The 16,349-nt window shown below is 39.1% G+C and overlaps 1 protein-coding gene across 2 annotated transcripts in view; it reads right to left on the bottom strand.

Moving 5' to 3' along the window:
* Positions 1–310: 310 nt before the first annotated feature.
* LOC149842229 (adenine phosphoribosyltransferase 1-like) overlaps positions 311–16,349 on the bottom strand; it is an 82,224-nt gene continuing 66,185 nt past the window's right edge. The window contains exons 5-6 of one of the 2 annotated variants that reach the window (XM_090001326.1): positions 1,427–1,503; positions 311–595 (exon numbers count right to left, since the gene is read on the bottom strand). In XM_090001326.1, coding sequence (XP_089857452.1) covers positions 584–595; positions 1,427–1,503 — 89 coding nt within the window. In that variant the 3' untranslated portion in view covers positions 311–583. The remainder of the gene's footprint in view (positions 596–1,426; positions 1,504–16,349) is intronic. The other variant, XM_090001327.1, reaches the window with a different exon arrangement.

Raw genomic sequence — 16,349 nt, 5'->3', positions numbered from 1 at the left:
AAAATTATTTATAAACAGAAAATGATGTAATTCTTTACAAAGTGCTGCAATCGACTGCCCATTTTCATAAGTTGTTGGACACCAAGTTCCATGTTCTTTTAAGTCACACCACGTCTAGTATGAACCCTTCTATTTAGGATGAATAATGATATGTAGCTTGCACACTGCACGAAAGATTGGATAGAAGTAAAACCAACACAGGCACCCATGAAATGCATTTATGCTTGTGCAGAATCCAGTAATGAACTTGGAAATTAAGATGCTGGAAATTTTATTGCTAAAGCAAAGTAGATTGCTAGAAAATTCATGATAGGACAAGTGTTTCTGCAATTTCTTGAGCATATTCATACAGGCCTGATCAAATGCAATTGCGAGAAATAGATCAGCTCGTTGGAAATATGTGCTTCTAGAGATACATATATACATCATTTTCTATGACATGATAGATTATTAGCCAGCAATTCAAAAACAGGAAATACAATTCAACAATAAAAAATCGTCCTGTAGTCTCCAGAGGACATCAAGCATGGAAAAATGATGACAAACTATTGTGCTTCTACAAGAATGAAGAGTGGCTTGCCCTCTAACCTCTCCCCTGCAGCAGGAGAAAACACATCAGGGTCCCATTCTATATTGGAAGAGGAGAAGCAGAGGATTAAGACTGATCTACATGATAAAAATTTGAGGGATAATGGAAAGGAAAGTCCCAGTTTAATAGACCCGATTCTACAACAGCAGCAAAAAGACAAGTTCTGGAGCAACCAACGTGTTTGATTAGAGTTGATGTACCAATAATGCCAAAAACTCAGCAGGTGAACATGGGCACAATACAAATTAGTTGGGAGTTCAGATTTCACCAGCACTAGTTTTACTCTAGTACCATTTAGGCAGTTCGTTATAGGGTATTCTGGAATTTGGTCTTTTTCATTGGTTATTTCACGACTGTTGCTTTGTATTTAGCATTTTCTTTATCTCGCTGAGAGATGTGCCATGTAGTTATCCTAGATAGATATATTAATGCATTTATGTTCAATTTTGTCCTCATAATTTTGTATGAAGTGATATTTGCATTTATTTTCTTATATTGGAGACTTGGTCCAGGGAAATGCACAAATTGCTCTTAATCAACAATTGGTTATGTTTAGTGAGTTAGTGCTAATATTGTTTCATGAATTCAATTTGTTAACTTCCAAAATCACTTGAACAAATGTGACATGCTAATATGATTTCCTATGACTTATTTCTTGAATATGAAAAATTCGACTAATCAGGATTCATAGAATTAGTTGCATAATTGGATAACAAAATTCTCATTCTACCAAGAACATGAAATCTTTGTTCAACTGCACGTTAGATGACTATGAAAAAGATTTAAACTTGATCATGGAATATTACATAGTTGATCATTCATAAAATTTCTACACACCTTGAGCTCTGGCAGTTCTATCACGCAGGCACACTCAACAACCTCCACCCCGACACGCTCTGCAAATGCAAAAGACCCTGTATGATACAGTACCGTCTGATGGCAATAATTATTCAAAAGCATATCAAGAAATATTCAGCAACACCTTAGAGCATAGGCGGAGCTGGGGGGGGGGGGGGGGGGGCAGGACTGGGCTGTAGCCCAGTCCTGCTTCCCGAAACAGTTAATTTTTTGTAAAAGCCCAGTCCTAGCCCAGCCCTGATTCCATATGAAATAGATTTTTATCCATTTTTTTAGCCCAGTCCTAGCCCAGCCCTGACTGCAGCAAATAGTTTGATTTGTCCATATGAAATAGATTTTTATTAATAATTGTAGCCATTTTTTTATTTTATCTCAAATTTTTTTTTCGGGGGCGCTGCTCCCGAACCCCCAACTATCAAACCAGTTTTTTTTTCCTACACCCCTGTTTGCCCCCCCCCCCCCCCCCCCTCACATGAATCCTAGCTACACCACTTCCTTAGAGTTAACCAAAGTATGTGAAGGCACTATTGCAGTTCTACACACACATACACCCCTCTCCATTTAGAGAAACATGTGGAATCCTGATATGCACAGATGCTAGAAATAAAAGATAATTACATCAAATTCATGAGAACCAGATACCTGCCCCATATTCCTCAAACTCTGCATGTAAAATCACATCTCCTACATCTAATAAAATAAAGACTGAATATGAATAATGTAATGGACCAAATGTTTTGCTTGCTTCACTGAACAGAGATTATTTGGTAGATCAAACTCTTTACAACTTGATGTTAGTCTGTGGCATCCTGGATTTCAATGCTTTCCAGAATAAAGATCAGAAATATCATGAAAGAACAACTCACGGGATTATATCCAACAAAGAATGGGAATGTAAAAGACCATCCAGCTATTTTGACATGTAAGTTTGAAGGGGAACAGAAAGAAATTCAAATTTATATTTGTTATGAAAAGCCAGTAAATTGAGGATTATCATCTGGCAGGTCTCTGTACCGTAGACCCCCATCAGAAGCTTCTCAAGGAAATGCTAACTACCAGCATTAGACAGGAACCTGCAAGATTCTGACCCATCTCTGCCCTGAGATGACCTTCTTAGGTGGTCTAGCAGCCTGACTTCATTAAGTTGCTTAGTACAATTTTATGTTAAACTTTCTCATTTTGCTGTAATGAAACAAGAGTGCACAATTACAATAAGGGCTACACAAGTGCACACATATAATATGTTCTCTAATGGACAGATGACAATCTCATAAAAGAGATACACAAAAGTATGAAATTCTCAAGAGCACAAAGGCACAAAGCCCACAAGAGCACAATAGAAAAAAATATTGTATTAACACTTCAAATACTTTAGAAAAGCATAGCTTTACATAGAGAGGTGAGGCTCTACTCGTTGGACTGCCTCCAACGGTCATATTTATGACTGTTGGGGGCAGTCCAACGACTAGTTGGACTGTCACCCCAACAGTCCATTTGACTTTACAATAAAAAAACAGAAAAATAAATAAACAAATGACCTTAAAATACATATTATGAAATGACCAAAATACCCTCAATATACTATATTGTATAAATATACGTATATCAAATATATACACAATATTTTAACACTCCCCCTCAAACTTACAGTAAAATCACCGAAAGTTTGCTAAGAAGATACAATTGGTGAAGAAGTCCGCAATCTGAAACTCGGACTGAACATATGGTAAAGTAATGTCCCCTTCAAGTATTCTTCTCGAACATAGTGACAATCTATCTCAATATATTTCGTTCGCTCATGAAATGTGCGATTGCTAGGTGTATATATGACACTTTTGTTATCACAATATAATTTTGAAGGTTCTGAAATATCAATACCCATATCTGAAAGTAATGATTTCATCTACACGACCTTGGTGGTTGTTGTAGTCATCGCCCTATACTCAGCTTTCGTGAAAGATAAAAACACTTTCTGTTATTTTTTGCATCGCCAAGAAACGAGAGAATCACCAACAAACACACAAAAACCTGTAGTTGAGTGACGGTTATTGGGATCTCCTTCCCAGTCAGAATCATTATAAGCAATAAGATTTAAATATGAAGAAGAGGATAAGAATAACCCTTTAGATATAGTTTTCTTGATGTATCAAACTATTCTTAATACGACACTCATGTGAACCGATGTGAGCGCATGTTGAAACCAACTTTCAGTGTGTATTAGATACGCAATGTCTGACCTGGTAATAGAGAGGTATATTAATGATCTGATAAGTTGCCTATAAGGAGTTGGATCATCTGATAATACAACGTCTTCAACTCTCATTTTTGCATTTATCACTTCAGGAGTATCGGCATATTTTGTCAGTGATTCTCGAACGCGCAACAATATCAGCTGTAAACTTGATTTGAGACAAAATGTACCCTCTTGGCGAGTATGCTACTTCAATTCCTAAAAAATATCTTAAAAACCCAAGGTTAGTCATATCAAAAGATTTTTTAAGCATAATTTTAGTTTCTTCAGTTTCCTTATAATCATTCCCAGTGATGATCATATCATTAACATACAAAAGGAGAATAATAAGTGAGGTACCTGTAGATCTTACAAAAATAGCAGTGTCAGTGTAACAAGATTTAAATTCAAGGTTCAACACAGTTCCACTAAAACGATCATACCATGCTTTAGGAGCTTGTTTAAGCCTATATAAAGATTTTTGAAGACGAAGAACCATACCATTTTCAATAGTCAGACCAGGAGGAAGATCCTTGTACACTTCTTCATTTAAATTTTCATTTAAGAAAGAATTCTTAATGTCTAACTAATATATAAGAGATTTTTTAATGGATGCTACTGTTAAAATGTATCTCCAAAAACATGTTGTAAGTATAAATATATATACTTATATACTTAGAGATACATATACATATAATATATATATATATCTCTACATATATAAATATATATATTTATTCATATTTTTATTTTTCTTACCCTAAAAGGGTATTCATATAATCTTGCGCATATTCCATTTTGGAATATGTTGTAATTTATTTTTGTATTTTACATTTCTTTATTTTTTGTTTTTAATATTTTTCATAAAGTGCATTGGGGATCCCCCAATAGAGTCGTTGGGGGCCCCCAACGACTCCCTTGGGAGCCCCCCTTTGCACTCCTTTTCATTTTGTATAAATAGGAGTGTTCCCCCTTGTAAATCAAATAGCTTGAGAGTCTCAAGCATTTGCTCCTTCTATAAAATACATGCATTATTGCATGTTCATTATTTTTACGCTTTTTGCGTATTTTGTTCAAGTGTTGTGAGAGTGCTTTCGTGCACTTCTTTTATAAAGTATTTACGCTTGTATGCGTATTGTCTCTTCATAGACAATTTTACAGCTACTGCAACTACAACCCTAACTGTGGTCATGTGAGCTACTGGGGCAAATGTTTTCTCATAATCTATTTCATATTCCTAAGAGTATCTTTTTGCAACTAATCTTGCTTTATATCTTTATAGGGACCCGTAACATTTTGTTTTGATTTAAAAAACCCATATGCATCCTATTGTCTTCTTTCCCTTGGGAAGAGGTTGAACTGCCCAAGTATGGGCCTTATGTAATGCATCTAATTCTATTTTCATAGTTTCTACCAATTCTTTTATGTTTTTAGCTTCTTTATAGTTAGATGGTTCATGATACGAATGAATTGCTAGAAGGCAAACCCTATAGTTTGGAGAAAATAATTCATAAGAGACAAACCTATTTGGACGCCTATGTATTCGTTCAGATCTTCTAACACTAGCTTCTTCAATATTTGTTGATTGATTATTACCTTTCAAAAGCACATAGATGCTCCCCATTATTTCATCTAGAGTATTGTAAGAGATTATGAGTTGGTTCAATTTCTTCACTTGAGTCATTAATAGACTCAAAATTATCAATATTATTATTATCAACAATTTCATTATTTGATTTAGGTAACAAATCAAATAAGAAGGCATACCAGGATTCTTCCTTAGGTTTTTCAAAATCAAATCCATTTTCATTTTCAAGAAATGTAACATTTCTAGAAACATAAAGTTTATCATTTGTTTGATCATAACATCGATAGCCTTTTTGATTTTCGGCATATCCAAGAAAAATATATTTTATAGCTTTAGGAGAGAGTTTGTTATATTTTTCAAGAAGCACAAAACATTTACATCCAAATACCCTTAGCCTTTTCAAATCGGGAGATATTTTAAAAAGTTTTTCAATAGGGGATTTGTTTTCCAAAGTTTGAGAAGGCATTCTATTTATTAGATATACCGCGGTGAGAGCGGCTTCTGCACAATTTTTTTTTAGAATTTATGATAAAATGAGTAGGGTCCTAGTAGTTTCAATAATGTAACGATGCTTTCTTTCAGAAATACCATTTTGTTGGGAGGTCCTAGCACAAGATCTTTGGTGTAAAATACCATGAGTTTTTAGATATAAATATAATTGAAATTCAATTGAAAGAAAATCTTCCCTTGAGTCGGAGTGAAATACTTTAATACAACAACAACAACAACTACGCCTTCATCCCAAAACAATTGGGGTCGGCGATATGAACCAACAAAGAAAATCATTCTGGATCTTCCACATGAATCCTTTTCCTCCATTCATTTCTATCCAATGCCATGTCCTCGGTGAGGTTCAAAGCATTCATATCCTTTCCTATCACCTCCATCCATGTCGTCCTAGGCCTACCCCGACCTCTTTTAACTAATATATTTTCCCATTTCTCCATCCTTCTAACTGACAAACCAATTTTTAATATTTGTTTTAAATTGATTTTTAACTAGATTATAAAAATTTTTAAAACACGAAAAAACTTCTGATTTGAATTTAAGTATATCCAAGTATGTCTACTAAAATCATCTATGAATGTAACATAATATAAATAATTACCTTTTGACATAACGGGAGCGGGACCCCATACATCCGAATGCACTAATTCAAAGATTTCATTAGTCAAGGAAGTTCTAGATCCAAAAGGCATCATTTGCATTTTTTCAAGTATACAATCTTTATATACAAAATCTTTATCCTTACAAAATTTTTCAAAAAATAGAAAATGAGATAATTTGGATATATTTGGGTGTCCTAATCTTTTATGCCAAAAATCTAAATCAATGTCTTTGACATGATTATAAAAAGAGTTTTTGGGTAAACAAAAGAAATCCATATAGTAAAGATCTCATCTTCTATGGCCTTGTCCAATCAGCTTGGAGATCCTGCACCCAACAAGCCTTAGACGAGAAGAATACTTTACACCCATAATCAAAAATTTGAGATACCGAAAAAAGGTTTAAATCTAATTTTGGAATAACCTTCACATTTGGAACAAAAAAGTTTTTTGAGATATTGTTGAGGTTTTCTATACTTTTAAAGAAGTACCATCGATGGTTGATACATATAAAAAATATGAATTAGTGCAATTGGATAATAGAGACTCATTATGAGTCATGTGAAAAGAGGCTCTCGAATCCAAGAAGACTTACTCGGAGGAGAAGAAAAGGAGATGGCGGCACCGGATGTAGAAGGAGTGGATTTAAGAATTTGTGAGACGACCTCTGCTATTTGGGCAATTGTAAAATCATTGAAATTTCCCCCTTTCTTTGATTCTTGAGGTTCTTCACTTATGGTGGCCACTTTCTTGAACTTGGGACAATCCGGTCTTATATGTCTCAGTTTCTTACAATGATGACAAATAATTTTACCTTTGTATTCTCCTTTGTATCCACCCCCATTATGTCCTCCATTGAATTTTCTTTTAAAGTGAGGTGGTTTATAAGTTTTTACAAAAATTTTGGGTCTTGATACGACAAGAACCTCATCATTAGACTTGTGCATTCCAAGTCTTGTTTCTTCTTGGCAAATTTAAGCAAAAACCTCACTTATAGAAGGAGTCGAAGTCCTATGAAAAAAAGAGGACCTAACTTGCTCAAATTCCAGTCGGAAACCATAAAGAAAAGATAAAAGGTTTTCTCTTTCAACTTGTAATTTCCTCATTTCAATAGCCGAACCTTCCTATTTTGGTTCTAACATAGCTAGTTCATCCCAAATAAGAGATAAAATACCATAAAAGTTTCTTACACTTTTATCTCCTTGTTTGGTATTACATACCTTGTCTTGAAGATAATATAGCCTAGCCATATCCTTTTGGATGAAGGTGTTCTCTAGGAAAATCCATGCATTACATGCCATATTAAATTTGATGATGTTGGTGGCGATTTTGAACTCCATGATATTCATGAACCATGAGAGAATTTGAGCATTGCTAGCTTTCCAATCTACCAACTTGTTTTGATATTCTTACAAAGCTTTCTCTTTTTCTTCTTCGAATAGAGCTTTGACTTGATCTCCTTCTATTCTTGTCAATTTAAATTGAGGTTTATTAATGGTTCTACTAACAAAACCCCAAACTTTTTACCTTTGATGTGATTTTCTATAGCGGTCGCTCACATCAAATAGTTGTTTTCGTTGAACTTGTAGGAGATAATGGAGGCAGAATTTCTTTCTCCCATAATGAAGAAGACTTGTGTAGGAGTGGATGAGGGCTAAAGGGTGAAGAGCACCACCACAAGGAGAGCAATCCCAAGATAGCTTTCACTACTCCAAGAGCCTAGCTCTGAGACTATGTAATGAAATAAGAGTGCACAATTACAATGCCAACGAAGGGCTACACAAGTGCACAAATATAATATGGTCTCTAATGGACCGATGGCAATCTCATAAAAAAGATACACAAAAGTATGAAATCTTCAAGAGCACAATAGAAAAAAAATATTGTATTAACACTTCAAATGCTTTAGAAAAGCATAGCTTTACATAGAGAGGTGAGGCTCTATTACCTTTAAGGGAGGCAGTTGGACTGTCACCCCAACAGTCCATTTGACTTTACAATAAAAAAAATAGAAAAATAAATAAAAAAAAGACCTTACAGTCCCTAATGGATTGTACTAAAATACATATTATGAAATGACCAAAATACCCCTAATATACATATATTATATAAATATTCGTATATCAGTTAGGTATAAATATATACACAATATTTTAACATTTGCATCATACACATAGAACTCTTCTCAATATTTTTCGATGCTTTTATAAGCTTCCAAAAGTAGCAAGACAACACGACTCCAATATTAGCAACAAGTCATAGGTAAAGAGGTTAATAATTATGGCTCAAAGCAGGTACCACGAATCTGGTTTGTAAAAGTCTAGCTCAGTTACTATGCTAACTAGTTTCATATAGCAATTGTGATCCAGTGAAAGTTTTATATCCACCCACAGGATGTCTTATTTTGCTTTACCAGTTGACGTTATAGCAACTGTACTAAGAATAATCTTGATCAATATTCTGAAATCAATGTTCTTTGGATTTTGCACTACTTTCTGGTGTTAGAAGTTGCTTACCCTCCTAAAGATACCATGCTTCCAGTTGTACGCATGTGGTCATAATGATCAGGATCACCTTAAAGATTCTAAAGATGTTGATACCCAAAAATGTTGAAACATAGATCTCATCCCTCTATGATTATACACTATTCCCAGATATTCCCTATGATAGGAAAATTCTCTTCTCCCAATACACTATAATTGAATCTCCTAATAGTTGAAAAAGAGAGAATTGAAGAAAAAACAAGATTTTGAACTTGTTTTTCTTTCATTAACCTAAAAATCACTCAAATTTTGTTTTTTTTTTTTCAATATGGAGAACGATTTATACTAGCCTATTTATACTAAGTTTGATTTTAGATAAGCCTCATCTCTCTCTCTAAAAAAAAGGCAACCTTCCAATTCTTGAATAATGAAATGTCTTGGTCCAATCTAATTATAGATAAATAAGTCCGAGTTTGACCAGCCCGTATGGCACACTAAATAAACTTGGATCAGTCTCAAAATGGTGGTAAATCTTTGGTTCACTGGATAATACTCCCAAATAAGGTTTTTGGCGTTGCAAGAAACATTGAATTTTGACATCAGTAGCCAAAGTTGTGCCCCGTTAAAGTTAAATGTGTTGATTTGCTTTCAAATGGATCAGAATCTTCACCCAATTGGTCTAGGTTATTTCTGGATCCACATGGATTATGGTTTTCCCTAACTCATGTTTCCCTTTCTCTTTGCTGTACCATTTTGCTAGACTTGGTGGCACTTGTCAGGTCTTGTCAACTCGAAAGGATTCGACCCCTCCTCTTCAAGTTCTAGTGACCTTGCCTATGCAACCTACATCTAAGTGTTTTTCATGTTCCACTAGCAAATCTTCTTCAGAAGGCATTACTAATTCTTCACCATGGTTTTCACTTTTCATTAATTAAGCATGGAAAGCTAAAATAACTCAAGTACATGAAAAAACATCATACATCTCCAAGCATGGTAGTAGGCCAACATAAAAGGCATTCTTTTCAATCTTTTTTTTTTCAAATACTGAAATGTCCCATATTAAACAGGCTTCAGCTTTTTACCTTCTCTCTATCTCTCTGTTTTTTTACTAAGATGAAACTATATATATATATATATATATTTTTTTTTTTTGGAAATTGCATTTCAGTTAATGATTATCATGCAAATCCTAGTATTTTTTCTGTGACCTGCTCAGTTTTATCGCGACTTTTTGGTTTTCTTAACTTTTCTAGAAATCTTTGAGCTCAAGCTAGTTCTTGTTTTTTCCCTATTAATGACTCGATACTAATTGAAACTCTATATCAGAGGGCCTTTGAGGAAAAACTGTTATGATGGGATCTCTTAAGAACTATAAAAATAATAGGAGAAACACAAGAAAATTAAAGAGAAATAATAGTCAGGCTTTAAACCAAACACAGGAAAACTAAAGAGAATTAAAGTCAGGCTTTAAACCCACTTCTTTCATCAACCTCCAAGTTTTTCTGGCATGGAGAACCTTTATTTATGCTAATTAATACCCATTCTAATTAGGTTAGGCTTCCTTTTCTTTATTAAGGTAGAGTTTGACTACTAGTTAAAAGAAAAAATGCTTACCTAATGAGGCAAGTTTTGATACAAATCAGGTAAGTTCACATCTGGATAGAGCATATCAACTATATCGACTAACTTTTTAGTAAAATTCAAAATTTTCTTGGATAATGAGATCTAACTTAGTTAAACCTAGGGTTGCACAATGAGCCAACGCTCTCATGAGAGGCTCTGGCTTGATTCATTAGGATCACTCAGACCCACTCATTTATCTAAACAAACCGAGACTGAGCCTAGTCTTAGGCCCACTTGCTTAAAAGAGCCAAGCATATCCATTGTTCTTGAGCTACTGAGGCTCTTTTAAGCTCAATTGTTTTGAAAAAAAAAATATGATGCAAATATATGTTACATATTTTACATGTGCATTCTAATGGGTAGGACATTGTCCTTCAGGTAGAGTTGAATCTCGGCTCTCCTCTACCTTCCCTTTTCAAACTTTTAAACAAACAAAGAAAAACTAATACATTTCAAGTCGGGCAAAGAAGAATCAAGCTCTCTTGAGCTTAGCCCGAGTCGAGCTTGAATAAGTGCATTCAAGCTTGGCTTGAGCATGAGCTGAGACCAAACTTGGCGAACATAAACCGAGTTAAACCTCATTATGTATATAATAAGTCAAAATTGGCCAGAATGCCCAAATAAATGAATTTGGATCAACCAAAAAATGGTGAATCTTTAGTTTGGTTGTTGTAGCATTCATTGTAAGCTTCCTAACAGTGCAAAAGTAATTGAATTCTAACATGGATGCAGAAAGTTATACCCTATCAAAGTCGGATGTGTTGATTTGGTGTTAAATAGACTCAAATATTAAACCAAATGGTATAAGTTTCCCTAGATCCATTTGGATCAGAGGTGGTAGGATGCCACTGTTGCTATAAGTTCACATAAATCCACAGGTCTAATTTATTCCATTTCTCCATAATCAGATCATTTTGCTATAGTACATCAGGCTATGGAGAATTTTAGAAGAATCCCTTTCATCCTTTACTAACAAGGTTAATTTTACATTAGGCAAAAAAGCAGGTTAGAAGTTCTTTGTGATTGCATTTTATGCTTTATTTAAGTGATTGATAATTCTTAAAACCAGAAAAACCAGCATAAAACCTCCCTTTTCTTTTATTTTCTTTTCTTTTTTGTTTTTGAGAAAAAGCGATTATACATGTAATATCAAAAAAAAAAAAAAAAAAATTGGTTTGGGCCGGATCCGGATCCGACCCGGACCCGACCCGGGCCACCGCCCCTCGCTGTCATTAAAAGACAACGAGGCAGGCGGGAGGAGGGTTACGAAACCCCCCTCACCGCCACTCGCTCTCTGTCTCTCCGTTTCCCTCTCTCGCTCGTCCACGGTCACCGACGCCGGCGACCCCCGACAGCCGCCGCCACCGACATCGGCGACCCCCCCCCCCTTTTCCTTCCGGCGAGCTCCTCTTCGGCGAGTTCCTCCGAAAACCCCCTGGTACGCCATCGCTTCTTCTTTCTCCCTCTTTTCCCTCTCCGTCTCTTCTCTCTCTCTCCCTCATTTCTCTGTGTGGCCACGGGAGGGGTCAAACCCCCTCCCTTTGCCCCCTTTTAGCAGGGGAGGGGCACGACACCCCTCCCTGCTCTCCGTTTCGGTAGGGGAGGGGCCGAGCCCCTCCTCCCTGTTTTTTTTTGCTACGGCAGGGGAGGGGCCGAGCCCCTCCTCCTTGCCCCTTTTTATTGTACCAGCAGGGGCCATCGGCCCCTGCCTTTTTATTATGCCAGCAGGGGCCGATGGCCCTTGCCTTTTGTTATGCCAGCAGGGGCCATCGGCCCCTGCCTTTTGTTTGTGCCAGCAGGGGCCCATGGCCCCTGCCTTTTTAGTTTGTCAGTAGGGGCCATCGGCCCCTGCCTTTTTATTATGCCAGCAGGGGCCGATGGCCCTTGCCTTTTGTTATGCCAGCAGGGGCCGATGGCCCCTGCCTTTTTGTTGCCAGCAGGGGCCGATGGCCCCCTGCCCTTTGTGCGCAAGCCGATACCCTTGGCCGACAAGCCCGGGGAATCTTTGGAAGCTATATCGTGATGGGGACAGATCATTACAATTGTTGGTCTCCAACGAGGAATTCCTAGTAGCGTGAGTCATCTGTTCGCATTTGACTACACCCCTCTTTTGGCAGCTAGAGTCTTTTGATCCTGCCCCATCTTCTTTTCGAGTCAATTGGGACGGTTGGCCCCAACCCTATGTATCGGAAAAGTCGAGTCTTTGCCTTGCTTTTGCTTTTGTCAGAGTTTGCTTGTTAATATCGCATATTTGCAGCTACGACGGATCCCACTCGCGCTCCGCGACCCGAGCCGTCAATCGTGTACGTCCGTAGACGTCAGCAAGCTCGTAACCCTCCAAGGTAGGGGAAAATTGCACGGAAGACTTGGATATTTGAATTAAGTTCAATTGAACTAAAAGCGACCATTGAATATATATATATATATATATATGTATATATTTATACGAGTATCCACTTCACTCAAGGATGCGGTTTCGCAAATCCTTGCCCTTTACCTTGCCGTCGCGCTCTGCGCCTAGCCTCTTGCTTTTGCATACGTGTTGGTATTGCCTGGCTGTTGCAGATGACGTGCAGGTTCTTGCTCTTTGCGGATGCCTTAAGGGCATCCTCGTGGAGGATGCAAGGAGCATTTACCACTCTCCCTCTTGCGACAAGAGTTTAGTCGGGAGCGAGCGAACTTCTTAGCGGGTGTTCTGTTGAGAAACCCGTATCTCGTCTATCGAGGCCGGTATCGAGTCATGCGAGACATGTAGATACCCCGATAGCGGATGTGATTCGAGATAATCACATGCATCATGTTGGCACAAGGTACTGCTGTTTCAAAAGATAGAGTAAAGTTGATAAACTTTACATCTTTGTGAAACACTCCTGTTGAGGCTTCTATTGAGGAGCTATACCCCCTTTATCGTAGAGTACTTATAGTCGTGCACGACACGTCTAGTACTGCGATGATCGGATGAGACGGTCGTGCGACCTCGAACAACGCTAAATGCAAACTGTTGTAATCACATAAATGGCCTCACATTCGCCTTCACAGGCAAGATGCTCGAGTGGTTTAAAGACCACAGCATAGAATGGGTCGTTAGTTAAGCAACCCCTAACGCACCCGTTCACTTCTGGTTGTCTGTCAAGGGAGAGGACAGATCGGTACAAAAACTCCAATGGACAGGTTGTTAACAACCACCCCACGGGCAAAGATCCGGCCTCCCCAGTCATTGGAGTTAGGGGAAAGGGGCTACAATAGTTAGCTTAACACTTCTGCAGAAGTTGGATGCATCCGTGGCACTGCTTTTCAGCCTCTGGGGAATCCTCTCTCGGCTAAAGCCGTCCCCTTTGGAGCGGACTCAACTAGCTATTCGGGTTATTGAAAATACATAGAATAATAGACGCCCGAACTAGTCTCAGTTGTTTCTATGTTTTGCCTGCGCGTACCCGCAGGCCAGTAATATCGGAACATAAAGTCTGTTCACTTTGGTTGCTGGGCCGTGAGATTCGTTGCACTACTGATTCGCTGCACTACTGATTCGTTGCACTACTGATTCGCTGCACTACTGATTCGCTGCACTACTGACTCGCTTGCACTACTGATTCGCTGCACTACTGATTCGTTGCACTACTGATTCGCTGCACTACTGATTTGTTGCACTACTGACTCGCTTGCACCACCGACTTGCTTGCACTACTGATTCGTTGCACTACTTATTCACTTGCACTACGTATTCGCTTGCACTACTTACGCGTTTGCACTGGTTATCTGCATGCATTGCTTACATGTTTAACTGCATATTTGCTTTAAACTGTGTAACTTACTGAATTAAATTACATAATTCAGATCCTTGTAGTCTCTCTTGTGCGCCTACTAGTTTTTCGTGAAACTAACCCATTCTATGGGTACAGGTGATGATTAGGTACACCACAGGCGATGGCGCGATGGCTAGATGGCTCCAAGACGTTCTTCTTCCTGCTCTTAGCTCGCGTCCTGTTGTTTGGGGTTTTGTAACGGATTTTCCTTGGGAGATCCTAATTTTGTACTATTTGGAGAACTTCTTAAATGAAAGTGGCTTTTCCAAGTGTCCGCAAGTAGCATGTGTTGTGCGTTTTGGTTCTTTTAGCTAACGCGCTCAAAGTTGTCAGCTTGCCTTTCTGAAATTAATAAAAGTATAGTCTTCCGCTGATTTCGTAAATCATCTCTGAGATGAAGAGATTCCTTTTTAGTCTCTTGTCTTTTTTTTTCTTTTCTTCTTTTTTTTTTTGAAAGGTTTGCAAGCTTGAAATTTTGGGGTGTTACAACTTGGTATCAGAGCTAAGGGAAGCAAGGATTCTTGACCATTGGGCATCCGCATCGCACTGTGAGTATACTTTTCCTCTTGCTTAGTAGGTGCTCAAGGCATTGTTAAAGTTAAGTGGCTTGACGTGTTTTGTGTGTATACCAGCATTGTTGGGGTTTCATAAACTACTCATGTTAAACATGAATAGTACTTATGTTTTTGCTTGTTTTGAGTTTCCTAAAATTTCTAATTATGGGTATTCCTTGTTTACTCCAAGGATGGCAAGGAACTCGAACGAAGGGTCTGCTGACGAATGGTCAGATCAGCGGGGATTCGTGATGGATTCCCTGGGTTCCCTGGCAGCGGCTATGCGAGACCAAATTCGTTCCCAAAGGGAACCAGCGCCCGTTCCTGAGCCGATCCCGCATACCGCAGTGACGTATGAGAAATTTCTGAAGCTTGACCCCCCGACCTTCGACGGCAAGCCCGACCCAGATATGGCTGATAACTGGGTGAAGGAGGTAGAACGAGTGTACGAGGTCTTGTCAGTACCCGATGACAAGAAGACGCTTTTCGGGACCTTCAGGCTGAAGGGGAATGCCCGCAGTTGGTGGGACATGGCGCGGGGTGTGCAGTTTTCGGGAATTTCGCCCATTCCTTGGGAAGCTTTCAGGAAGGCTTTCTTGGAGAACTACTTCCCACCTCACGCAAGGGAGAAGAAGAAGGTGGAGTTCTTGGAGCTCTGCCAGGGCAATTCGAGTTTGACGGATTACATCGCCAAATTCCAGAGTTTGGAACCCTACTGCCCTAACCTGTTCGCGGATGATCGCGAGCGAGCAGGAAAGTTTGTTCGGGGGCTGAAGGAGGGACTCATGCATCGGGTCCTAACGAGCATGCCCTCGACCTTCTCTGCGGCAGTTGCTGCCGCTACCGTTCTGAGTGAAGCATGGGAGCGCACTAAGAGTGCTCAGGGCAGGAGGCCACCCGCTACGGGTGGTGAGCCGAAGACACCTTCCGGCGACTCAGGCAAACGACCGTTCCTTCCTGTAAAGAGCGAAGGAGGAAGGAAACGATATCCTCCTTCGAAGCGTCAACGGCCACAGGGCAATCCTCCAGCCAGGCAGCAGGCTGGCAGCGTATGCCCCAGATGCCAGCGATCTCACTTTGGACAGGCGTGCCCGCTCGACACAGGCGGATGCCTGTATTGTGGCAAGATGGGCCACTACGTCCGTGATTGCCGCAAAAAGGCGGCTGATGATTCCAGGCAGACCAGCGGAGCACCTTTGCTCCCTCGGCCGCCACTGCCGCAACAGCAGTATCAGTCGCCACCACCACAGACGAGCGGTCAAAAGAGGGCGCCGGGACGTGTCTACTCAGCCAAGGCTGAGCAGTTGACCAAGGGCGACCTAGTGCAAGGTACCCTTTTTGTCGCTAACCAAGCGGCCTTTGTGCTTTTTGATTGTGGTGCCACACACTCTTTTATTTCGGTAAATTTTGCCGAGTGTTTGCACATACCTGTAAAACCCTTGCATAATACTCTTGAAGTGTATAACCCGATTGGGAAAAATACCATTTGTGCGGCCTACGTACCAGAGTTGGACG

Source organism: Nuphar pumila, chromosome 3, assembly GCF_984573655.1.
Source record: "Nuphar pumila chromosome 3, dmNupPumi1.hap1.1, whole genome shotgun sequence".
Lineage (NCBI taxonomy): Eukaryota > Viridiplantae > Streptophyta > Magnoliopsida > Nymphaeales > Nymphaeaceae > Nuphar > Nuphar pumila.
This window is presented reverse-complemented; position numbering and strand designations above follow the sequence as displayed.